The sequence below is a fragment of the Tribolium madens genome, unplaced genomic scaffold (genome assembly GCF_015345945.1).
Source record: "Tribolium madens isolate multiple individuals breed KSU strain unplaced genomic scaffold, Tmad_KSU_1.1 Scaffold_97;HRSCAF=244;Tcas5.2_LG3a, whole genome shotgun sequence".
Taxonomy (NCBI): domain Eukaryota; kingdom Metazoa; phylum Arthropoda; class Insecta; order Coleoptera; family Tenebrionidae; genus Tribolium; species Tribolium madens.
The window spans coordinates 6,815,857-6,841,122 of NW_025401069.1; the positions used below are offsets into that span (position 1 = coordinate 6,815,857).

General features: G+C 32.8%; 6 protein-coding genes across 10 annotated transcripts in view; 4 read left to right on the forward strand and 2 right to left on the reverse strand.

Annotated features, from left to right (window-relative positions):
* Window positions 1-2,395, forward strand: part of LOC123014837 (dipeptidase 1-like) — an 11,684-nt gene extending 9,289 nt beyond the window's left edge. The window contains exon 3 of the mRNA XM_044414120.1: window positions 1,477-2,395. Coding sequence (XP_044270055.1) covers window positions 1,477-2,131 — 655 coding nt within the window. The 3' untranslated portion in view covers window positions 2,132-2,395. The remainder of the gene's footprint in view (window positions 1-1,476) is intronic.
* A 4,030-nt stretch (window positions 2,396-6,425) lies between these two features.
* On the forward strand, window positions 6,426-9,435 carry LOC123014106 (zinc finger protein 391-like). 2 transcript variants are annotated; one of them, XR_006413303.1, is made up of 3 exons: window positions 6,426-7,725; window positions 7,776-8,292; window positions 8,347-9,435. XR_006413303.1 is itself a non-coding variant. In XM_044412998.1 (2 exons), exons 1-2 carry the CDS (start codon window positions 6,633-6,635, stop codon window positions 8,228-8,230), a joined length of 1,548 nt encoding a protein of 515 aa, XP_044268933.1. In that variant the 5' UTR covers window positions 6,426-6,632; the 3' UTR covers window positions 8,231-9,435. The 2 variants fall into 2 exon arrangements, 1 of the variants encoding a protein (XP_044268933.1); XM_044412998.1 differs by having other exon boundaries at window positions 7,776-9,435.
* On the reverse strand, window positions 9,243-12,660 carry LOC123014104 (transmembrane 9 superfamily member 3). The gene is made up of 9 exons (XM_044412993.1): window positions 12,304-12,660; window positions 11,994-12,189; window positions 11,587-11,942; window positions 11,408-11,539; window positions 10,982-11,148; window positions 10,702-10,927; window positions 10,441-10,649; window positions 10,161-10,391; window positions 9,243-10,112 (listed from the first exon to the last, which is right to left on the reverse strand). The coding sequence occupies exons 1-9, from the start codon at window positions 12,373-12,375 to the stop codon at window positions 9,968-9,970; spliced, it is 1,734 nt and encodes a 577-aa protein (XP_044268928.1). The 5' UTR covers window positions 12,376-12,660; the 3' UTR covers window positions 9,243-9,967.
* Window positions 12,559-14,882, forward strand: LOC123014105 (cleft lip and palate transmembrane protein 1-like protein). 3 transcript variants are annotated; one of them, XM_044412997.1, is made up of 7 exons: window positions 12,559-12,701; window positions 12,771-12,987; window positions 13,042-13,651; window positions 13,704-13,892; window positions 13,941-14,140; window positions 14,186-14,437; window positions 14,486-14,882. In XM_044412997.1, the coding sequence occupies exons 3-7, from the start codon at window positions 13,088-13,090 to the stop codon at window positions 14,568-14,570; spliced, it is 1,290 nt and encodes a 429-aa protein (XP_044268932.1). In that variant the 5' UTR covers window positions 12,559-12,701; window positions 12,771-12,987; window positions 13,042-13,087; the 3' UTR covers window positions 14,571-14,882. The 3 variants fall into 3 exon arrangements, with proteins under 3 accessions (XP_044268932.1, XP_044268931.1, XP_044268930.1); XM_044412996.1 differs by lacking the exon at window positions 12,559-12,701 and having other exon boundaries at window positions 12,724-12,987; window positions 14,486-14,574; window positions 14,638-14,882; XM_044412995.1 differs by lacking the exon at window positions 12,559-12,701 and having other exon boundaries at window positions 12,724-12,987.
* On the reverse strand, window positions 14,360-17,690 carry LOC123014107 (4-coumarate--CoA ligase 1-like). Its single transcript, XM_044412999.1, has 5 exons — window positions 17,592-17,690; window positions 16,685-16,794; window positions 16,113-16,630; window positions 15,894-16,053; window positions 14,360-15,677 (listed from the first exon to the last, which is right to left on the reverse strand). The coding sequence occupies exons 2-5, from the start codon at window positions 16,712-16,714 to the stop codon at window positions 14,865-14,867; spliced, it is 1,521 nt and encodes a 506-aa protein (XP_044268934.1). The 5' UTR covers window positions 16,715-16,794; window positions 17,592-17,690; the 3' UTR covers window positions 14,360-14,864.
* Window positions 17,691-18,306: 616 nt separating this feature from the next.
* LOC123014613 (zinc finger protein ubi-d4 B) lies at window positions 18,307-25,060 on the forward strand. Of its 2 annotated transcripts, XM_044413816.1 has the most exons (8): window positions 18,307-18,455; window positions 18,625-19,000; window positions 19,050-19,175; window positions 19,432-19,558; window positions 20,841-21,158; window positions 21,616-21,942; window positions 24,450-24,562; window positions 24,612-25,060. In XM_044413816.1, exons 1-8 carry the CDS (start codon window positions 18,322-18,324, stop codon window positions 24,735-24,737), a joined length of 1,647 nt encoding a protein of 548 aa, XP_044269751.1. In that variant the 5' UTR covers window positions 18,307-18,321; the 3' UTR covers window positions 24,738-25,060. The 2 variants fall into 2 exon arrangements, with proteins under 2 accessions (XP_044269751.1, XP_044269752.1); XM_044413817.1 differs by lacking the exon at window positions 20,841-21,158.
* Window positions 25,061-25,266: the final 206 nt, after the last annotated feature.

Sequence of the window (25,266 nt, forward strand, 5' to 3'; positions counted from 1 at the left end):
CTAAACCTATGTAAAATGTTCCGGAGAATCGATTGGCGTCAAAAAAACTACAAAATTCCTAATAGTTTTGAAGTTATGGTCGGATTTATATTATCCATACTTTTGATTTTATCACAAATTTTCTCGATAACTATTTATCGTAGAATACTGATTTCTTTTTATATGATAGAAAATTAAATTTGCTTTCCAACGGTACCAAACATAAGAGGTTATTACCAATAAGTCCGGAGTTATTGGCAATAGACCGCTCCGGGTGCCAAAATTTCGACGAAAATCAAAAAAATTTTTAACCTTAAAATTCATCCATATAACGTTTTTTACATTTATAGAGGTCTTAAACACTCGAAAAAATGCATAAAACGTTATTGGGTCAAGTTTAAAAAATTACGAATTTTTTGAGTTTTTCAAGGTGAGCGGTAGTAAAATCGTAAAAATAGTCAATTTACTAAAAATCGTAAAAACGGTTGAAATATGGTTTTCTAGACGTAAAATTACGCGCTGAACACGATGCAACTAGTTCAAATACTCTACGATGCATAGTTTTTGAGATATTGAGTAATAAAGTCAAAAATAAGGGTAGAAATATCCGATTTTAACAAAAAAAACAAAAATTTTTAATTCTAATGATAAACTAGTACTATATGTAGAATTAACCGGAGAACACGCCTGTACAAACCCTGTTGACCTAAGACTCATAGTTTTTGAGATATGATTTTTTTTTTGAAAAAACTAAAAATGGCTCTGTACCCGGAACCATAACCCGGAGCGACTTCCGGTTTGCGCCAATAAATAGATAATTTCAAGCTACTTTTAATGGTTTTTAGTTCTTTGCTCTACATACATAGTTTCGTAGGAAAACGCGTTTAAAGTTTCACAATTTTTATGTAAAGTAAGATACCAGGAACATGGAAAAAATTCTATTTATAAACATTTCGAAATTATAAAAGTTTAATTTTTACACTCTGACTCTATTTCTGTTGGAAAAATAATTTTTCAAGTTTTTTTGCTACAGGGTGTTAAAAAAGGCAACAAGGAAGCTGTATCCTAAATTCTATCTCTGTTTAATGTTATTTGTGGCTTTTCTTGGCAAAATTTTGTAGCTTTACTTAATAATCATAAAAAAGCATATACAAGATCATCAGTATCATGAAATAGACAAAAAATTTCAAATGTCAAAAAATAAATATGAAATTTTTTTGACAGATACAATTTTTTAAACATTTTTTTCCATGTTTCTGGAATCTTATTTTATTTTAAATATTCTCTGGGGTGCGAATTCTGACACACCTGTATATTTTATTTAAATATTAAAATATTTGTGTTTCTGACAGAGTTGAAGCACTGCGTACGCATATTACCGAGCATATTACCAAAAATTTAAGATATTATTAGATATTTTATTTCGTACTATGAATTGAAAATTAATAATGGAATAAAAAAAGGTAAAAAAAAGTAATTTTTGATATTGTCATTAAGGTACCTCACCATTACGCACACGTGCGACACCCCTTGGGCCCGCGGGGCCAACTCCCGCCAGCCCGAGGGCCTCACCGAGTTCGGCAAGAGCGTCATCAAAGAGATGAACCGCTTGGGTATGATAATCGACCTCTCTCATACCTCCATCGGAACCGCCAAGGCGGCCATCAACGCCTCGCACGCCCCCGTCATCTTCTCCCATTCGAGCGCGTACTCCTTGTGCAACTCCTCGCGAAACGTGCCCGACGACGTCCTCAAGCTCGTCGCTCACAACGGCGGCATCGTCATGGTCAACTTCTACACGTACTTGGTCACTTGCAATGAGAACGCTTCGATCCACGATGTCATCAAACACATCAATCACATCCGAAGCGTGGCGGGCATCGATCACGTCGGCATCGGCGCCGGATACGACGGAATCAACATGACTCCGGCAGGACTCGAGGACGTATCGAGGTACCCTCATCTCCTGGCGGAACTTCTTGCTGATCCGGTTTGGACGGAGAGAGATATTTCCGCATTGGCGGGACTCAATTTTTTGCGAGTCTTTGAAAAGGTCGAGGAAATTAGGGATAAATGGAAGTTGGCGGAAATTTTACCTACGGAAGATACAGCGCCGTATTTTCAGTCGCAATGCACATCCATTTATTCCTGACCATTGCTGCCGTAAGAACTGATTTTTATACAGGTTGTCTCAGATAGACGTAGACAGAAATTTCAAAAAATTAATTTCATTTACTTATTTCTAACAAACAGGTGTGTTGAATACTTCATAAAAATTAGAACATCTTCAGGAAAAAATATTTCAAAGCCTCATACTTTGGCGAAAATGCACACAACCAAGTTTTTTAATAAAGAATAGTTGGAGACAAAATACTTTGGTCGTCAATGTCACTTGAGTGACATTAAATTGTAAAGTATGCTTTAGGACTGTTAACCTTATTTTTAGCTACTGTCAATCATAGTTGACAAGTTGTATGTACATAATTTAAGAAAATATAATAGCTATCATTAATTTGAAATTGTCATTCATTTTAACGTTAAAGCTTGAATTACATTAAAGCGTCAGAAAAGTGACGACCAAAGTATTTTGTCTCCAACTGTAATAGGAGTATAATAGTTTTTGTAACATTTTAAATTTTTTTACGGGTATTGTTTTTAATGAATGTACAGTTGCGGAATTAAAATTTCGGCCAGTATTTTTCTGTCACTTCAAAAAGTTCACTGTAAACTACCTTTTACTGTCATCATAACTGACATTTGACAATTAAACATTTCTGTCGGTGACGCTATTTTTGAAAGTAAATAGGTAAGTCAAAATGAGATAAACATGACAAGAGTAAAAAATGAGGTTATTAATGTGAAGGTTGTTTTAGAGTTTACATTATGAAAATGACAATACTGCCCGAAATTTTAATTCCGCAACTGTACAGAGTGTTTTGGCATATTTCATATTATCGGTGGTATTATAGTACATTAAGGGGTGTATTGATATTTCCTCCGAGGTTTGTATACTATTTTATTCGCAATCGCATTTATTACAAAATAAAATATCTGCTTTTCTGTCAAAGTTTCACTATTAAAAAAAAATATATATGAAATGATTTTAATTTTCTAATGAATGAATTATTTATAAAAACAATTTGTTATTTTTTTTAACCAGGTTATGTTTTTAAATAATTATGAAAGATGTTTTTTATTCTATAAGAGCACAAAAAAATGTTTCAGTTGCTTATATTTTTTTCCAAAATATTAATTAATGCTAACTGCATTTCATTTTATTTTCAAAATGAAAAAAATCTTTTAAAGTTGCAGTTGTATGTAAAATGCGTTTATAAATACGCCAAAATATACAGGATGCGCCAGAATACGCGCCCCAGAGAATAATGCCATGTGAGGTAAGATACCAGGAATATGGAAGAAATGTTAAAAAAATTCTATCCATGAAAGTTATAAGAGTTTACATTTTGCACTTTGACTCTATTTATTTCTGTTGGAAAAAATAATTTTCCAAGTTTTTTTGACTACAGTTTATTAGAAGAGGAAACAAGGTAGCTGTATCCCAAATTGAAATTCTGTTTAATGTTATTTGTGGCTTTTATTGGCAAAATTTTTGCACGTTTAGTAATTAATTACAAAAAAAACGTGTACAAGATTATCAGTATCATTAAATAGACATAAAAAATGTCAAATGTCAAAAAATAAATGTCAATTTTTTTTAACAGATAGAATTTTTTCCATGTTGCTGGTATCTTATCTTTGTTGAAGTTTTTCTCTGTGGCGCGAGTCCAGACACCCTGTATATTCCAAAATATATATTTAAATTAAAATTACCAAAAGCTATTATTATGGCATTCCCATATCATCATAAACTCTGTAATCTCTCCACCGTTTAAATCAATTAAAAATAATATACAAAATGAACAAATTCAAAAACTCAAAAATGATGTTTTCAACATTTTTTTTTGGTTTAAATTTTATTAGTCAATACAAGTATAGAATATAATTATTTTGAGCATTGTTTATTTTTTTATCAAGAGCCACGCAACCCTTGACACCAATACTGTATTGGCTCTTGATGATTTATGAAAGCTGTGTACATATTTGTAATTGCTTGAAAAAATTAAATAAAAGCAAAATAGTGCCCAAAAGGATGATCTTTCGCCAAATTAATGGATTATAAACTATGTTAAATTGAATTTTGATACACTCAGTAAACCTTGACATTATTTTCAAGCAATAGGTATTCAAAATTTCAACTAAAAGGGAAAAAATACCTTTAAATTTAAATTTCTGATCAGAAACTGACTGAAATAAAGACAGCAGTTATGAAATTTGTTATGGTCCATATTTTCTGTCTCTACATTTTTCAACCTTACTCAACCTAATTTTAGAGTCCGGGCTATTTTGATGGCAAATTGTTATGAAGACATGATATTTTGGATTATGGGGGTTGTATTTTTTAAAGTTTATATGGGAAATTATTTATCTCTATTCTGTTTGATGTATGAACAACGCATTTGCTAATATTGTGCTACTAATTTTTGTTTTTAATACCTACATGTTTTTGTTAAGTATCTTTACAAACATTTTTTATAAATATGCATTTTGTGAATGTTTTTTGTTTTGTCTTTCTGGGACAACCTCTATGAAGCAGTTGAGGTGGATGACTTTTTTACAAATAAATAAAATCTTTATGCGGGACATGGCTATCCACTTTAAACTTGTCATCGTGGATACCCTAATTCCGCGGTTATTTTATTAGAACTGTTATTTACCAAAGTCGATGCCGCGTATTTTAATATTAAGTACAATGCGTGACATAATTAATGACACATTTGCGGTTCGGGAAAGAGTCACTTGTAGACAATTCCCCTAGTTTGAAAAGAACTATAAATAGTTAATCAATATGGAAATGGATGCGGAACATGCTTGACAGACCGCGAGAATTCTGTTCAAGGCGATTTTAACACTGTGTCATTACCATTAATTGTCTCATGCATGTGCTGATTTTATCTATATTTTATAATTTATATTGTAAATCGCAACACTGCCATTAAATTATCAATGCATACGATTTTGTATTATAAAATTTACAATGTTTACAACATTTTTAAATATATTTTCAGTTGTTTTATAAACACGAAAAGTTTTGGCAGAACATGATAGTGAAATTTAATATTTACCTAATGACTATCGAGTACCTATCAAATAGATTGATAATAAATAATTGAATAAAAATAAATATTGTTAAAAGCACAAATCTTTAAAATAATATAGATAGATATTTATAGAGAATATGCATTGCATGGAGTAAAGAATAGTTATATACTTAGCCGATAAATCTAGAGTAAATTTCATTGTCTATTTTACTTAAATAATTATATGAACTGAAAGTTGACGCCTCATAGTGAAATTTAAAAAGGTGAAGAAATCGATAAATTTCGTTAGAGAATATTTGAAAGTTTCAATAATAAATCTATTGAGATAATATTCAAAATATGACTTGTTCACCTGATGTATTACTTTTGTTACAGTTGGCGTTGCAGATTTAGAACGATGTAATTTTGTTTTAAGGTATTTATAGTTAAAATATAACAAGTAGTACAATTTTATTTCTAGGTACTTAACAAATTTTATAGAACAGTAGAAGCATTTAAATGAAACGCCATTCCATAAAATAAAAATGTTATTATTTCCGTTACGAGTTTTATTAGTCATGTGATTACATCGACATTTATGTTAAAATCGACAGCACTTAAAAATTTGGGCCATCTAAGAAATTACGAGAACAAAGTATTTTATGTCCTGTGTTCTTCACTTATTTTAGGAATATTTCCATTTTTTAACGCTCGTGTCGCTTCTTGATTACAAAGAATAAGTGTTCTTTTATTTTACGAAAAAATATAAATTTTGTGTGTTTTACTTTCGATATTTGCATTTTTATGTTGTAAGAGTTTTCAGACCCAGCAGGCCTTTATTTTTTATTCGCTTTGTGGTAAATACAAACATAACTTTCACGGCATCATAACGTTTTGGGTTTCGCCAGTTTTATATGTCTACAAAATTGGTAACGAATGTTTACAATACGGTGTAACATGCAGTGACACTTTTTTATTAAAATATATGCTATACATCCTACATTGTATTATTTTTCCTAGACTGTATTTAAATTTTGTAATTTTTGATTTATTATTTTTCTACAATTTTATAATTAGGGCCACTGTTTTGTTTCTAATAGAAGTTTAAAAAGTTTTACGTGAATAAATATTGTTAATTCATTCTTTAATAATTAAAAAACAAGAAATTTTAATTTGAAGTGATGTTGGTAGGTAGGTGACCAACGATACACCAGCCACGTGAAGAAAATAGAAGATTTTCTTCCCAGCACCATCTATCATCGACTTTCGTAATCTTTCGTGTCCTTTTCTTTATTTCATCAATTATGGTGGAAGCGCAACAAGTGTTTCAATTTTCTTGCTAAAAATACTTTATACAATTATACAATTTTTATTTTACGCCATGAAGACTGTGTAGTGTTTAGTTTTCCGATTTTATTAGTTTCCATTTTTACAACTTCAACATTTAACCTCCAAACCTGCCCAACCACTTAGAGGGAAACAAGAAGAAAATAATAATACAAAACTCGGTCAGAAATGGACATGAAAAACAATTTGGCATTGAAGAAGAAACGGGAATTATTAGGGGGCATTAACAAACGGAAAATGAGCCTGAGGAAGTACATGGACAACCTCAAACAAAGTGAGTGTCGATTGGACATTACCCAAATCACAAAGTGCGTTTTCTTGGGATCTCTGTGCCTCAAACCTGTGCCACAACTCTTCGATTCACCCCTGCTTCTGGAAGAACTTGATGCGAAAGTTGGAAATTTAAGGAGTGATTATGAAGAGTACATTGAAACTAAATCAATTATGAGTACTAAGGAACCAGTTACGAAAGAGTCTGTTAAACGAGGGCCTAAGAAAAAAACTCTAAATTTGTCTAAGATAAAAAAGAAAACACTGAAAGGAAAGACTGACGTTAAAACGACTCCAAATGGCTTCAATAGTGTGAAAAACGAAAGTGCAAGTGAACTTCTTGTATCGACCACAGCAACTAGTAATGTGCTTCCAGTAATAAATAACGAAGACAGTTCCCCAGTTGAGTCTTCATTCCAAAAAGAAACAAGTGAAAACGTGTCCAGAATTGAAGAAAATCAAGTGGAAACGGTAACAAATGAAATGGCCTTCACAGAAGACATGCTGGACATGAAACTGTTAAATCAGAATATTAAAGCAGTAAACCCTGATCCTTTTGCCTTTGAAGAAGATGAAGCAGAGCGACTTAGAAGAGAGCCAACGCCTGAATTAATCTTATCAGACTCTGATGAAGACGCTATTGACCAATTGATGTACAATATCATGGATATTAAAGTGGGACCAAACGTTTTTGACAAAGACTTCTTCGACATGCCCCCCTCAGACATAGAAGAAGAAGAAGAAGAGTATGAAGAATACTCGAACGATTCCCAAGAAAACAAAAACGAATCAAATACCCAAACGACCAAAGAAAAAAAATACAGCAAACGCGCTCCTCAGTGCAAAATCTGTTCGCAAGTCTTCCCCTCTTATATGCAGCTCAAAAAACACAAACAGGCCCACAACGGCGACAAACCCTACCTCTGCTTGAAATGTAATGAAAACCACCAGACTTTGGACCAGTTGATTGCACATCTAAGAACACATCAGGGTACACCCTTTTGTTTCGTTTGCATCAGTTTTCTTTTGTTTTTATTGCAGGAAAGCGGCCCTACGTGTGCAAGAAGTGCAACCAAGGGTTCAAGACGCTCAAGGGCTTGGAGAGCCACCAGCCGGTCCACGTGTTGAAAAAAGTCAGTTCCCAGAAACGAGTCTTCAGGTGTGAGGTTTGTAAAAAGGAATTTCACAAGTTGTGCGATTTAGAAAGACATACGAGGGTGCATACGGGGGAAAAACCGTCGATTTGTAACATTTGTAACAAGCGATTCCAACAAGCGCACAATTTGAATAAGCATTTGCTGATTCATACGCAAGAGAAGCCGTTCGAGTGTGATGTTTGTCATAAGAGGTTCGGGCGGAATGATGTTTTGAACAGACATTTGCTTACGCATTCGGTTAAAAAACCGAACCGGTGCGAGGTCTGTATGAAGAGTTTCATTCGGGTCTCGCAGCTTTTAGCTCATAAGAAAAAACACCATCCAGAAAAGCCTTCCTAGTTTTTGGGTAGTATTGTGTTGTTGCCGTTTTAAGGCAACGATGATCTCCTTTTTGTGTATAGGTAATTGTTATTTTACAGAAGAACGTTTATATTTGTTATATCGATGCGTTTTAGGATGCACTTTTGGGATCCGAAAATATCATTAAGACAATTAATTGAAAACACAATTTTAAACAATTTAAAGAATGGTTCGAATATTTAAAAAAAAATTGCGAACAATAAATTTGTACCACAATATTTATACAATGTACAGTTCTTAACATATAAAAAATAAATATGATTCAGCATATAACTCGGAAAACAGTCCCAGAATAAAAAAGAAAATAGTCAAAAATTAACATGTACATTGTACAAAATTGTCTAGGGGTTGTTGGTCAAATAATACAATAATATATACATATTTTTTAATTTAGTGGGAAATCTTATTCTTATTCAATTAACTACCAACAAAATACTCATTTTCGTTATATAAGTAAATATTCAACTTGTTTCTGGATCCCAATGGTCAGTTTGCAAATGAACTTGCAATAATTTTATTACTTTTAAGTCCACGAAAATACCAAAAATCAGGATTTACAATTTTTAATTTCACTACCTATTTTTTACCGAAATTGGTAATTATTTTATTATTTAGACTTTATTGGTACTGTACTGTACTGAGTGGTTACCTACAAACCTACTTTTCTAACTTTAATTGTTATTTTTTTATTTGCAGAATTTTAGTTAGGTTCCTAGTTATTCGTTTAAGTTTCATTATTAATTTGCAACGTTGTATCTACTTAAATTTGTAAATATGTACTAATTTTGTCACCTGAAGGATTCTTCTCTCAGTGCAATAGTTTTATTTTTATTCAGGTGACTCAATTGTTAGTTAATTTCCTCATATTTTATTATTACCTTTTGTACAAAATTATTATCCAAGTGTGATAAGTATTACAAAGTGCCTTTATGTATCTTAACAATAACTTATTGTGCCTTTCATTACATTTATTAAATGAAAACAAGTTAAAAACTTCAAAAGAATAGTATATTTTTGTCAGTGATATATTGCCTTACCTAGTTTTTTACAAATAGTTTAGCATACTTATACACTTACTTGTCCGTATAAATAACATATACTTTAAGATAATATTAGATATTAATAATTAATTAATTGTATTTGTTTAAAATAAATAAACGTAAAGTATTTTCAGTAATTTATTACCTATTTAGTATTTTTACAAGTAGAAAGTATGTTAGTGACCACAAATCATCGTTCATTCTGGTTATTTATTTATAAAAAAACAATTTTACAAAAATCCAAAATTAAAACTTTGTTTTCAATACGAAAATTTCATACAATTTTAAATAAAATTCATAGCTCCGTTGGCCAAAAAATGTACTGCCTTCAGGACATTTTAAATACGGTTTGTGAAACTTAAAATATTTGGCCAATTGGGCTAATTTTTAAAAGACTATCACACTATTAGATAGAAACATACAAACGTAAAGTTAAGTACTTACGCGGTGCAAACGTAACCTAGGTAGGATTTATAATGATCTAAAAACATTATAATTTTATAATAAATAGTTTATTTCGAATCACAATAAAGAAAATGAAAATTTGAAAAAAACTAATTTTTCACACATCCATAATTAACAAGAATGTAACGATCCATCCATTCTACATTTAAGATGTATAAAGTCCGCACGGTATTTCCGAAGATGTCAACTATTTACAAATGGCTCATTCACTTCAGTCAATTTTAACAGTAGAATATATCTTCCTAACAAACACACTGGTACCTACGTAACCCACCGTACCACACATTATACCGAGTGCTCCACTGAAGAGCGCCATATATCCGAAATAAAACGCAGTCTGGAACAGTCCATACATCCTAAAACAGAAAATTCAACATTTGTAAAATTATAAAAAAACAACTCACTTTGTTTTAAAAAAGAAGTAATAAATTGCATAAATATAGACATAGGCAGAAGTCGAAGCCGCTGCCAGAAAGGACGTCCATTGCCAACGATAATCTTCCGCATTTAGAAGAAAGTATGTACAAACAATTGTCACACATACAGTTACAATCATCAGTATAATAAACACCAAAAGCATAAATCCATACACGTAATAAATTTTGTAAGCCCAGAACGACGTAAAAATAAAGTACCTACAAAACAAAATTACTTTTGGAATATTTTTGGCAAAATAATAAATACATTTCGATGAATATGCTAGCAAATGGCAAAATTCCACCCATCAAAATAATCACTCCTGGCTCCATAAACCACTTCTTTTCCGGAATTGGCCGAGGTACTGCGTTGATACGACAGGGATAATCAGGCTGGCCTGCCAAATTACGCCCCAAAACAGTGCCAACCAGAGTCAGTGGCAAAATTATGAACAAACAGATGCAAGTCACTGCGACCTAATGCAATAAAATCAATAAAATTAAATACCCCGCCCCAAATGCTAATTACCATCGTTCCAAAAGGAATCGCCCTTGATGCGTGGTAATAAATCGCGATGAAATTAATAAAAAAAGCGGTGCCGCAAACAAACGCAGGCAGCATAAATGCAGACACTGTCATTTGTCTTATCCAGAGTTTTCCCCCCATTCGCGCGTAAAGAGACCCTCCAAAGTAGCCATTTATTGGGGACGTTATTGCGTAGACGAATATTGCTGTGGATAGAAGAGATCCTCGCCTGTAATTTTTTTGTTATTAAACGAATGTTGTGTGGAATAAGTGATTGATTTACTCGGTATATAATTCTCCAAGGATTGCGAAAACTATTACACAAAATACGACTGTTGTTAGTTGGTGGCCGGCTCCAATAAGTGATGAGAAAACAAGGGAGTTGGAAGCTGGACGGAACACATCGCCATGGACTTGCTTCCAACCGTATTCATCACCCAAATCTCTCTCCTAAGAATTATAAACAATAAACTTCAGTCACCTGAACAATTTTTAGCAAAATAATTCATCTGAATAGTTTTCAACATAAATGACAAAAATAACTTCATTGAATTTAAAATTTTTACATTTTTATTTAAAACTTTTTAGATAAAAAGTGACAATAGACAAAATGAGACAAGATAAAATATTTAAAAAAAGTGAATAATTGAACTAATAAAAAAGGTCTTGATTCCACGTTCTGGATGATTGATAGATAATTAAGACTCACCATATCATCAATATCTTCATCTTTACTGTATCTTGCATAATCTTTACGCAACGTGCGCATCAAAATCATAGACACCAAACCAACCAAAAATATGACCATCATGAAACTATTGAATATGCTAAACCAGTGAATCTGAAACAAATATTTTAAAATGGAATTATCAAATTGGACTGTCCTACTCTGTGTTGAAAGAAATTATGGTCCAAATATTTGTCAAATCTATCCTCAAACTTGGTTTCAGTGGGTTTCCAAATAACTTCATATGTGAAAGATAGTTTTCCATTGGGAGTCAAAAGCACTTTGTCTTCTGATGTAAGATTAACATCAATTATTTGTTTGCCATTGTAACCAATTTCAAACTTTTTGTGGGTCCAAATGTAATAATTGTTATCTTTCATTTCACCGACGACACCCCAAATGGGTAAGTCATCAATGTACATTTGGTACCAGTAGTGGTTTTTAACAGCATAGACAAATACTTTGTATTTGTCTTCATTTAATTGCACAGCACAGTATTCACCCTTCTGTACATTACCTGAAATTAAATTCAAGTTAGTAATTGTATTTTATTTTCAAGATTAGTTACTTTTGAATTCAATGTCAATCCCACTAAATTCCAATTCAACCCCTTGTAGCGCTTCACTGAGCGTTTCATGGTAGTGATTTATAGTGTCTTTTGAGCCCACACAAAACGGCAGGGAAAAATAAGCGTAAGTTTCTTGTCGGTTGTGATAAGGACCAACAGTGTTCATCCAAAGTATCACCTCTTCGTTATCTCCATACTAAAAAAATATATAACTTAAAATTACAAACGTGGACTTAAAATCACTGAATGTTTATCAGTGGCGTAAGCATATTAAATTTGCGAAAGAGTGTCTTGTTTACTTTTTACTTACTATGTGATTATGTTCATCTGAATACGCCCCAACAACGAGACACAAAACGATAAATTTATGTATATTATGCATTGTTTACACTAGTGGTAGTTTATTAATTACAAATTCAATGTTTTTACGATAAAACGACACGTTTCAAGTCCATGAATTACCGGAATCTCCTAAAAACCCATTTTCACACAAACGAGCACAAAATGTTGACGTTGAATTGACAGTTCAATCTGACAGCAGGGCACTTGATCATTGGCGCTTTCGAGTACTTTCAACATTATTAGTGTTTTGCATATCAAAAAATTATGAACATATAGATTAAGATTTTTTTCGCTACCAACTACTCTGATTTATCTTCACAAAACCTGTAATTTTCTGAAAAAAAAATTTCAAATAATTTTTGACAGGTACATCATTTTTGACATTTGTTGACGTATAAACATTCAAAATGAGGTTATCGGTGTCGGTGATTTCAGGCGGTTTATTTCTTGCATTTATTTTACATTCGATATGGAATTTGATTGGTATATTCAGAGTTCCAACTTGCATAAAGGGCGAGAAATGTTATATATCATATTTAAACACAAACCCAAACCTTGACTTGTTAGTTTACGTGTCCGATAACTCCAGATCAGGAAACGTGGAACAAGTGCTTAGTCTGGAGAAGTTTGATTACAATAACAGAATCGAGAAGTAATTCTAGATGATATGTAATTAACGGATCAATTTTCGTACATTGATTTTCAGAGAAATTCCAATTCAACTTAGCAAGACTGTGAGAAATAATGGTAGCATGTACGTTCACACAATCGTCATTCCAAGCAGTTCCAGAAAGCGGGATTACACTCTAAATGATTTAATAAACCAGCAAGATGCCACATATCTCAAATATTCCCTAACACAATACACAATCCCTGTAAGTGCAACATTCAATTTACTAAAAGAGGAATCTAAAAAACAGAATGTGAAACCAGTTACTCACTTGAGATCAAAATTTTCTGTCATTATGTGTACAGACAAATTCGAATTATCCTCAACAAACATTCCAGTTGAGATTATCAGATATTTGAGGATTAATTACAAAAAACAGTTTTTGCCAATTATGCAGCGCGATATTATGCAAATGAGGTTAAGAGACTTGATAGAAGTCACCAAAGATATGAGAGAGGCTACGGTACTTTTCACATACACGCCAGTTTCTATTGGCAAAATCAGATTTGTTTCACAAATTGACTCCACTTTACACCAATTTATTGCTTTGGGATTCACTGAAAAAGACTTGGATGAAGTTAAGGGAGTTTTTGCAGACACAAATCTTTATCTGTTGTGTGCAACAGTTCTCATTGGCAGTATACATGTAAGTAATGAAAAAATGTTTCTTCAGCTAACCATGAATAAAACATTTTTAGTTACTCCTTGATTTTCTGTCATTTAAAAACGATGTTAAATTCTGGAAAGCTCAAACCTCAATGGCTGGATTGTCCACCAGCAGTGTGTTGTGGAGGGCTTTCTCCCAAACTGTCATATTTTTGTATCTCCTTGATGAGGGTACGTCTTTGTTAGTTCTAGTACCAAGTGGGGTTGCAACATTAATTGAAGTATGTTGAACTACTTTATTAAGTTTAGATACAAAGTAACAATTTCAGTTTTGGAAAGTTAGTAAAGTTCTCAAAAAAAGTATCAAGTGGGAYGGTGGTCTAAAATTCAGTAAAGGAGAAAATGAAAGTGCAGAGGAATTACAAACGCGGAAATATGATGAAGAGTGTATGAAATATCTGTGTTATCTTTTGTATCCCTTATGTGCTGGTGCTGCTATTTATTCCCTGTTTTATCAACCACATAAAAGGTAACTAACGGGGTTAATTTCTCAAATTGATAAAAGTTGTTCCAGTTGGTACTCTTGGACTATTAATAGTTTAGTAAATGGTGTGTATGCATTTGGTTTCCTCTTCATGCTTCCCCAATTGTTTATAAACTACAGACTGAAATCAGTCGCTGCATTACCTTGGAGGGCATTTACTTACAGAGCATTCAATACTTTTATCGACGATATTTTTGCATTTATTATTACAATGCCCACAGCACACCGAGTGGCATGCTTCAGGGATGACGTAGTATTCTTAATATATTTATATCAAAGATGGTGAGTTTGTCCTTTGTTGTGATTTTATGATAAGAATATTTTTTTCAGGTTGTATCCTGTTGATAAAACACGAATTGACGATGTCACAAGTGAGACAATTTTAAGCGAGGATGAAAGTAAAAAAGATAAATAACCACGTAAATACTTTTCTTAGAGAATACAACAGGATTTAAATTATTTTATTACATTAATGTTCACAGGGTATCTACTGCCGTAACTGAAAAAGTAGCACAAATATTTGCAAACAACCCTCCAATTTTATTTGTGATAAAGTCTTAGCTTTGTTTGTGTTAACATGTGTCTGTGATGAAAACTTGTTGGTAAAATTATTTTAAACTTTTTCTGTATGTTGTGCTGGTTAAATGTTTATTTAATGTTACGAATTTTCAGCAATAATAATTGATGGTAAATTTCCTAACTAGTGTATTTAAATTTGTCCCGCCAGTATCATTTGTTTTATTTCACGTCTTTTAATTTTTCCAGAAGGGGTGATCGGAAAACTGGTGACGAATTTAACCCCCGCTCTGAGTTTTTGGCGGTCTTGGACCCTTTCAGCCACGTATGCTTCGATTTCTTCACCTGTAATTTCATCTTCTGGGTTATTTAAAATCACAATGGCCATTGGGTGATCTCCGTCATCTTCATCAGGGATTCCTATAACCACCGACAGTTTAATCGACGGGTGATTATTGAGAATATTCTCCAACATCGCAGGCGCAATATGCCACGATTTATACTTCAACATTTCTTTAATCCGATCAACGACATAAAAACAGTAATCTTCGTCGTAATAAACGACGTCTCCGGTTTTAAGCCAACCATCAGCGTCGAAACTTTCAGATGAATCTAGATTGTAGTAACCGTTCATTGCGTATTTTGTTTTGACTCGGAGTTCGCCTTGTTCGTTTGGTCCTAGATTTCTTTCAGTTTCAACATCGACGATTTTGTACCAAATTCCGTGAATCGGGCGGCCGCATGAAGAGGGCTTGTAGTGTAATCTTAAAGTGTCTTTTACATCGTTCATGTTGAAGCAAGTTAGCACACCTGCGACTTCTGTTTGTCCATAGCCTTGGCTTATGTAGGTTCCGGGTAGTAAATCCCTTAAAGCTAGTGACTGTTTTTCTGGAAAAACACCGCCTCCTGTTAGCACGCAGAGGAGGCTGGAGGTGTCAACGTTGTCTGGTCTGCCGACTTTTAGCATTTCTGAGGCTTGGCTAGGGGCGAGAAATGCAAAGGACACCTGAAATTATCATTATTTTAATACTTTATTTTTTCAGTGGTGAGTATTTAGACAATGAAAGTTATTAATACAATAAGGCGTATTTCCTATCTGTGATGTAAGCGGCAAAAAGGCATGTTCAAGGGGGCTAAAAGTGCTTTTTTATTTCATTTCATAATGATGCGGGAAAGTGCAAAAGCTTAAAACACACGTAAAGCAATAAAGCTATTGATTGACCTCGTATTTATCTAATATTTTCCAAATTTGTGTCGGATCAAAGCTTTGACAAATAACTCTAGCCGTCCCTGATAATACAGACGCCGTCAGAAACAAAACAGCAGATATCCAATAAAGGGAAGAGTAATACAAACTCACAGACGTAATAGCGCCATAATTTCTAAGAAAATTAATACGAAATAGATTTGTAAATTATTTGAAAAACTAAAATATACGTACATCACATTAACAGCTTGTGCTAGAAGAGCATAATGGCTTTGACAAATCCCTTTGGGGAGACCTGTGGTGCCGCTGCTGAAAAATATTACAGCGGTGTCTTCTGGTGATACGACAACTGGTCTGAAATCGTGTTCTTCGCTATTTGGAATTAGATACTCTTCAAATTGTTGGTGTGTGTCCGAGTTGCCGAAAATTACGATCTTGCAACTAATTTCAGCTTGTTCGATGGAATTTTCGATCAGGTTTAAGGCTTCTGGGACGATAAAAATGATAGTAGGTTTTACTTGTTTTAAAAGGTATGCTGTGTCGGTCATTGAGAGACTTGGGTCTAGTGATGTAACCTTCAATCCGAGGAACATTGATGCTATGAAAGGGGCACATATGTCTTTTTGATTGTATGAACATAAACAGACGAGATCGTTTTCTGTGAGGCCTTCCAGTTTCATGTTGAGTGCCGTTCTGATCGATCTTTTTAAAAGCTCTTTAAATGTGTCTTTTTCGCCAGTTTCTACAATGTACTAAATTTTGGGATTGTAAAAAGTTATAATGTCTTATTTACTTAAAAATATTACCTGTGCAACATTATTTTTATAAAATTTCATGGCCCGAAAAAACTCGTAACCAAGTCCTCCATTGGGTTCATAGTCTAAGGGTTGTGTTCTGATAATACTGTCACTGTCATCTAAAAATAATTTTTAACAACAATGTATGTATATACATATTTAAAAAAATCAAAAATGATTTTCTATTGTACTAGAATTTTTTCATAATTAAGAGATAATCACTGTCAATATTTTATTAAACGATGTATTGACTCACTAATAGATAATTCAAGAAATATTTTACCTTGGTGTCGGAAGCATAATCGATTGATTAATAAATGATACGAGTTTTTGAGAAAAGTTTGCCTAAGATTTATTTCTTATATTAAAGTAGTTTAAAAATTACACTTATTTAATTTATTCAAAGAAAAAAAATGTCAATGATTAAGTAAATTTTCTATTATACTTAGGTACATTACTTTCAATTTTCAATAAATAAAAAAAATCTTACTTGATATCAACGGGTCCATTGTTAGGCACAAATAAAAAACTATACTTAGTTCTTTTGACTGTCCTTACACCTGATATGTTTCAAAATGACTTGAAAACTTGAAATTATATCATGACGAAAATACAGTTGCATGTAAAACGCAAGCTGCAAACACAGTAATTATTCTTAATTTTAAAGTTTGTCTTAAGAATATCTTATTATCAAACGCCTTAGTTTCTTATTCATCAGATACTGAATAGCATGACAACGAATTGATTTATTGAATGAAAAGATAGAACATTATTCCATCAATAATTTAATGAAATTATATGAACACACAATGAAACTTTATATTGATGGATAACCATATTTTACAATTCGTATGAGAACAATAATGCACGGGGATGTTTATCGATAAAAGTGATTGATATCCCAAACTATACCTACCTAATGGTATTAATCATAAATTGTATTCACTTTACTACAAATTGTTATTACTATAATTATGTTACGGCTCTTGATTTTGTGTATTATTATTGGGGAAACATAATAGTCTGGAAAAATTACTACAATTTCATCACGTTTGTAAGTAGTACAAATAATCTGTTAATAAAATATTTCTTCACTTGTGTTAAAATATACCTACAGTCAAATCCAAAAAAAAGTGGTTGTCAATGTCATTTCCAAAATTAATAAATAATTTACATCACCACAAAATTGATTGCCAAACTTCATAATGCCAAGTAATTTATTTTTGTAAATTTAAGTACGTTCATTTATAAAGAAATAATTAATTGTATGCCAAAATTTCACATTAACGACCACTTTTTTGAATTTGACTGTGTAATAAGGATTTTCTAACTTTATATTAATTAAAATTCAAAGTATTGTATTTTGGATGTTTTTAGTTCGTATTCGATAAAATTTTTAGGGTTGTTGAGTAGCAAAAAAGTGTCCATCATAAAACAAATAAAATTTTGATTGGAAACTGAGGTAAAAAATTGACTTCTCGTCTCCACAAATCTCTTTGTATTGTTTTCTTGTATTCTAGATTAACCATTTTTATTTATTTCATTTTTAAAATTTACATTGTGGTAATGTTCACCCAGCATGCCAAGCTTTTTGGTTCTTTTTCAAAAAAAGTTTTATGATCCACCCGGTAGATAACCATCTGCACATGCGCAGCGCGACCATCATCGACCACTGGTTAACAAAGCAAGGCAAGGCCATCGAGGGCTGCGGAAAAATGGCAGCCGCTGTGAGTGGTCCTGCAATTCCGATTAATCAAACAAATTTAGAAAAAGTAGAAAGGTAAGTCTAACAAAAAGTTGCATTTTCCACCTTTTTACTTGAGTTGTAACTGCCACTGTTTGCTTTCYATTGTTTAGACACCCTGAACRGTTGGGTGTAGCATCGCAGGAAAATCAATATRACGCCTTGRGGACAATTTGGTTTTACTCATTTTCGCTTTTCTTTGCAGCTTCTTAAGCGATCCGTTGTATAATGAGAGTATAGAAAGCTCATTAAATTACAATACGCGGCTATGTATCGAAAGGCGATTACGACTTCCCTTCATAGACGCTCAGACAGGCGTTGCCCAAAATCATTCCTCGCTATTCATGCACAAGAGACAACGGATCCCAGGACTTCTACCGGGGCAGATCTACACGTATCCACGCCAGAGATGGAGAAAGAAAAGAAGACAGTATTTGATAGTGAATTCAAGGGCATTTGCAAGGGCGACAGATTCCATGCTGGATGGAGATGCTGATATGCACAATATATCACAAATTGAAAATCCTGCTCTTCAGGATACTGATAGTAAAGATAGTCAGTTGTTGAAAGATGATTCAAAGGTATTTTTTGTTATTACAAAAACACCTATAATGAGCATTTTTTAATTAGGATTGGTATTATGATGATCAAGATATGTTAGAAATGGACGCCTATGATGAACCTGATCAAGATTCTGATTTGGATTATGAGGAAACGTACAGTAAAAGAAGTAAAAGGAGAAAAAATACAGGACGGGTAAGAAATTACTATACACATAAGCACAACCTTCGAATAATGGCGTTGTTCACTTTTGAACCTGTTTTTCTTAGGGTTGTTGGAAAAATACCTTATTTTTATGAAACAATAGCATATTGTTAAAAAAATTATGTGAAGAAAAACACAAGTCCAATGAAAAAATGCTTTCTGTAACCTACAATTTTCTTAACATTTATCTGTTTGCGATAAACATGTTTTGAGGTTTAAAATATGTATGTTTTAATTCTGTTCGTAGGGTCGAGGTGGTAATGATTCACCTAGTACTCCTGGTAGAAAAAAGGGAAGTGGTAGAGGTCGAAAAAAAGCAGTTCACAGTTTTGAACCAACCCCTGGAGATCCGGACAAGCCATTTGCTTGTGAACGTGAGTCTTATTTCTAACTTTCTATATAACTTTAGTACATAAGTACATTGTTTTATCACGTAACTACCATGAATCAGAATAATTTCGCCATCAAAGAGTTGGAATATGTACTTGTATAATTTCAACTGACACGCGAAGTGAATCCCAATTTTTATATCTATTTTAAGATACATTGATTTATTTCAGTCATTCCAATCTAACTCATTATTTTTGTTCTAACTTAGAATAAATTAAAAAATTGGGATTCTTGATTCTATTTTGTGTAACTATTACAGTGGTTTGCTAGATCTTATGAGTGGTTTTACGAAGCGATAAATAGTTTGAATAAATTTGAATTCAATAATATTCTTAAGCCTGTAATATGGGTATTGGTTTGGTTTAGAAAAAGTACATACTTCAATTAAATTTCAAATTTGGAGTATAATCAACTTGGTTCACCTTAAAAGAAAGAACTCTGTGCTTGAGCATGTAACATTAAAATAATCTTTTAAGAACTATGTTGAAGATGATTTGTAGTTCTCTTAGCAATAATAATGTTTTTGAATGCTTGATGCTTAGTACAGCTTCTTCTTATTGTTTAGGCAGGGACTCGAACCGAAACCATGCCATGTGTATATAATTTCTCCTCCTATCGTTTATTTTATGCCTTACTATTTTTTTGTAGCGGTTCCAAATTTCGGTTCGGGTTCGCTTACCTGGCGCTTTGGTTCTTTGAGCTACACCTAGTTTTTGTCTGTCGCTACTAACAATTGACAACACGTTTAGAGGGCGTATTGTGTGCTTTTTCTTGTCGCAATCCAATTTTTGAAAAATATCGGTTCCAGTCCCTAGTTCTATTCATTTCAAAATGATGATCTTCTGAACTACAGTGTAAGAATCTGGACGAGTCTACAAGTATTCAACATGGTGGTATTAAAATGCTCGATTTTCCGTATCGCTTATATACTAACACGTTAATACTATCCATCTGTCCAACTAATATACCTAATTGAGGGTAAATTATTTTTCGTACTCTTCACGCGAGTGTAATACGTCAACAAGTGAACGTGAGAAATTGTTAGCCCACTGAAAAGTGAGCTTTTTAACAAGAATTACAGATTTGTGGGGTCCTCTTTCCACAGTGTTGAAGCGAATGTTTTAGGGGCTTAATCTTCTTTCATTGTTTTTTCCATAAACAATTGGCTTTCAGAAGATGATCGTTTGAAATTTGACTGTAACATAAATCATCGTTAATCGTGTAATCAAAAAGTGGAATTCGGCATTTTTTTTTGAAAAATTTCAGTGTGCGGAGCGCGTTACAAGACTCGACCCGGGTTGACATACCACTACAGCCATTCACACAAAGAGGGCGCTAGTGATGAAAACTCGCGCGACAGTAACGCCCCCACCCCTTCCTCGCAGCTTGGCGCTGCGTTGATGCAGGGCCCCCACGGCCTCAACCCGCCCATAATGGGTGGGATGTTGCCGGGGCCCGTTATGTCTCAGCCGCCCATGCTGGGGGGGATGGGGGAAGAGGCCCCTACTGCCATACCTCAAGGGCCCGTCATCCAAGGACATGTGTATCAAGATAGTTATGTTTCCTTTTTGAACCAGACACCCGGTACTGCCTTTATAATCTCTTTTACTTTCATTTGAGTGTTATTTGCATGCATGAGTAGTTGGAATGACAAGCTCTATTAGATCAGTTTTACATTTTTATTTAACTTTGTAGTTCTCTTCAATAATTTATATTGTAATTTATTAACAAGTACCAGTTCTTAATTTTTGGCAGTTAAGTGTATTATTGAAAATCTCAGTTTTTACTGCACACTGACCAATTCAGCAAGTATTATGTGTTATCAAGAGTGTGATTTGAGCATGAGTGTATTTTTTATTTTTATTTTTTTTTAAACGATGGAAATCTGTACCAACAGATTACACCACAGACGACATGAAATAATCTATTGGGACTGATTTTTCATCGATTTTTGATTGAGGTGACCCGTTTCATAACTTTTTATTGTATCCTTTTTAGAAGAAAGATAATGGTGGAGTTAACTGAGAACTGTATCCTACAGGTACACCGGGTCGTCGAGGCCGTCAGCCAAACCCTCCTCCACCTTCTATTCCTCCTCAAATAATGCAACCACCGTCACAATCCAACACACCTCCAACGTTACCTCCCAATTTACCACCAGCACAACCTTCTCCCCCAGTCGATGATCCTCCAATGCCTGTCTTGCTTCCCGAAAAAATCGATCCTCCTCCCTCTACGTCAATGGACTGCGGTAAAGATAAAGCGGCACCTAGTCCTTACTGTGACTTTTGCTTAGGCGATTCAAGGGAAAATAAAAAGACTGGCGTAATGGAGGAACTTGTATCTTGTTCCGATTGTGGGAGATCAGGTAAGAACGGAGGAAAAACCGATGACAAAGGAAATAATAAGAAAGGGAGGAAAAAAAAAGTTTAGTTTAAACTATCAGAATAGATATGTTGAAGGTTTAGTTGTTGACCAATTTTTAAGGGGCGTTGGGACTTTATTCTGATAAACGCAACTAGTCAGCAAGTTATTTATCATATTTACGGTGCTACTAGATGCGTTTATTTCTATGTATCATATTTATAATGTGGGTCCTATAACTGATGTTTTTAAGACAAAACATTCGTAACACCACTTTATCAAAATTTTAAATTAGCGAATTGTTGTATAAACTGTGTAAATGTTGCATTTTAGTATTTTTTCTGGTAGTTGAATTGCTGAAGGACCAATACTGGGCATTTATATATTATATATTTTTTGTCAAGATTATTGATATTGTTTCTTGTAGTACTAACGAGCTGCCAAAAATGTACAAAATTCTCATCTTTTCTTTATTTAAGCTCAAACTTTTTTTTGTCTGTGATAATTAATATTCTAATAGGAAAAACTTGAATTTTGATCTGATGATGATGAGAAGGGGAATCTCATTGACTTCACATAAAAAGCCTTCTAGGGTATTTTACATTTTAATAGAATGTAGTCTAGGAGCAAAAATTCCTAAATAAAGTAATTTCCAGAGCTTGAAGCAGACTCAACAATTAATTTATTTATAAATAATCTGAACAATAATTTTAATGTCCAGTATTATACGTTTATACAGTTCCTTACGTAATTACTATAAATTTATAACATAAACTATTATTTCATGCAGTTGATTTCGACTATTAAAACTACCATTGATTGTTCATAGTTATTTTAATCTATAGTTAATTGATATATTATAGATAAACATTAATCAACTGTATTGTGCTTTAAGCTAAGTAAAATTAGTTAAATATCTTGCCAGATAGACTGGATTACCAAATATTTAATTTTTAGTTGGGTTTAATTATATTCAAAAAAATCCATATTGGATTGTCTTCCAAAATTTGAGGATTTATTTATTTAATTTAGTCAAGGCTTATTTATTCATATTAACATTAATTTGTATATGGGCAATACTTAAAAATACTGTTGTACAATTTTAAACAAAAATTACACTAAAAAGCTAACATTTAATTACGCTCTAAGAGGGCATTATTTTTGACACATCACCGTGATACGGATATTGGAGATGTTAGTTGGCATTGTTTGTAAACACGAGGCTGGAATTAGTGAAATATTTTAGTCACTTTTAAGACATAATAGTTGAAAACGGCATAAGACAAGATAACGGATAAACTTGTTACAAATTCCCCATAATAATGTAAGTGAAACTCTTTAAATGTCTTAATATAATCGTTATCATTCACTTTCATTATTTTGGGCTGTCAAAGACTTTGACTTATGTTATTCAACTATTTTTAACATTATTCTAGTGGCACTATCTTTGTGAATATTTTTATATACTGACTTTTAAGCAGTTTTTAGTTATATTATTTACTGTTATTTAACGTTTATCAAGTATTGCCGAGACTACAAAGTAAAAATATTTTAGTCAATTCGTTCACATAGTTTAATAATTATGTGCTGTAGTAAATGAAACACTTGTATTTGAATGTTTTTTACACCAAGACACGTTGTATATAAAATGTGTGCTGTAAAAAACATCCAAATTTAACATACACTGATGAGTTGTAAGAACAGTTATTTTCCAAGATTAATATTATTGAAAAGTGTATCGTGAAAATCGTGCAATAAAATGATGCCAATACAACAAAATGTTGTTGTTAATTTTTCAGTGCTGAGGATTGGTGCACTTCAACTTATGTACATTTTTCTATAACATTTTTTCTAGTTATTTTAATGCATTGAAATTTGCTATTCGAAATTCTATTATTTTGATGCATTCAAAATAATATTAGAGAAAAATTACGTAACTTGGAAAGTCACTGTTCTTCGGCACTCGTTTACCCCCTCTCCCCTCCACCGTGCAAGGTAAGTACATTCAATACACAGCACATGATGGGAAGTAACTTTTAAGATATCCCTAATAACATTTCATACTTTTTTTGAGGGATTATTGAATTTTATTTTGTATCTTAATTGTTTTCTTGTGAAAAAAAAACAAAAGCACAAAGAAATACATTTAAGGATAAGTGATCTCAAACTTTTGACGAAATAATGAGATTATAAGAAAAGGTAACTCGAAGCTAAACTAAAATAACAAACAATAAGAAATTACTTCCAAAAAAATGGAATTGAATTATAAAACAATAAAAAACACTATATACAGTGCCGTCATAAATTATCAAGAGCCGACCTTTTAGAGATTTTACATTGCTGTCCAGTTATTCCGGTGACGTTGTCCTTGATCATTTATGAATGCACCATATATTTCGAAGGGACATAAAAGTAGAAAGTACAGGTAAGCTGAACTTTATTGGGTCCCATTTTCAGCAAAAACTTAAAAATTCGGCCCAGAAACATGTTCATTTAACGAATCTTTTTCAGGACACCCATCTTGCCTCTTATTCACCGAAAACATGAAAATATCTGTAAAGAAATATAGCTGGCAATGTATTGAATGTAAATGTTGTTCCGTTTGTGGTAATTCGGATAACGATGTAAGATTTAGTTTTTGTTATGCGATTGGGTTTAATAATTCTTTTACAGGACCAGTTGTTGTTTTGTGACGATTGTGACCGTGGTTATCACATGTATTGTCTCTCTCCGCCTTTAACAGATCCTCCCGAAGGATCGTGGTCCTGCAAACTATGCATCGAGCAATTCCATAAGTAATTATTTTCAAATGTAAACAAATTACTTAAACGATAATTCGAAGTTTTCCGTTTGTTTCAAGTGTACATTAATATTAGACTTAGTTTTAAGTAAGTATTTTTTTTATAAATTAGTACTTAGGATAAGGTTAATTATATGCACTAGGTACTTAACACGATTAATATAGTACTTAAAATTACTTTGGCCTACACTAAACTATTTTAATACGGTTTATTTTCTAAGAGTCCATTTTTATTGTAGCTACCTCGACAAATTTATTTATAAGTAAGTACCTATCGATATAGGTTTTGCGATGATGCTTTGTTTTTCTATTTTGTATTCAACTGTGACAATATTTTAACAAATTATATATTTTTCATGTAATTATTTTCATGGCAAGAAATATATATATATATGAAAAGTGTCTTTAATTTTGGCATTATTCATTCTGCCGCGCAGATCGCAAATGAACCGTACGTAAAATTATGATGTGAATGAAAATTTGTTGCATGTTGGGTAATTTAGATTGCTCGAAATTTTCAGTGGGCAG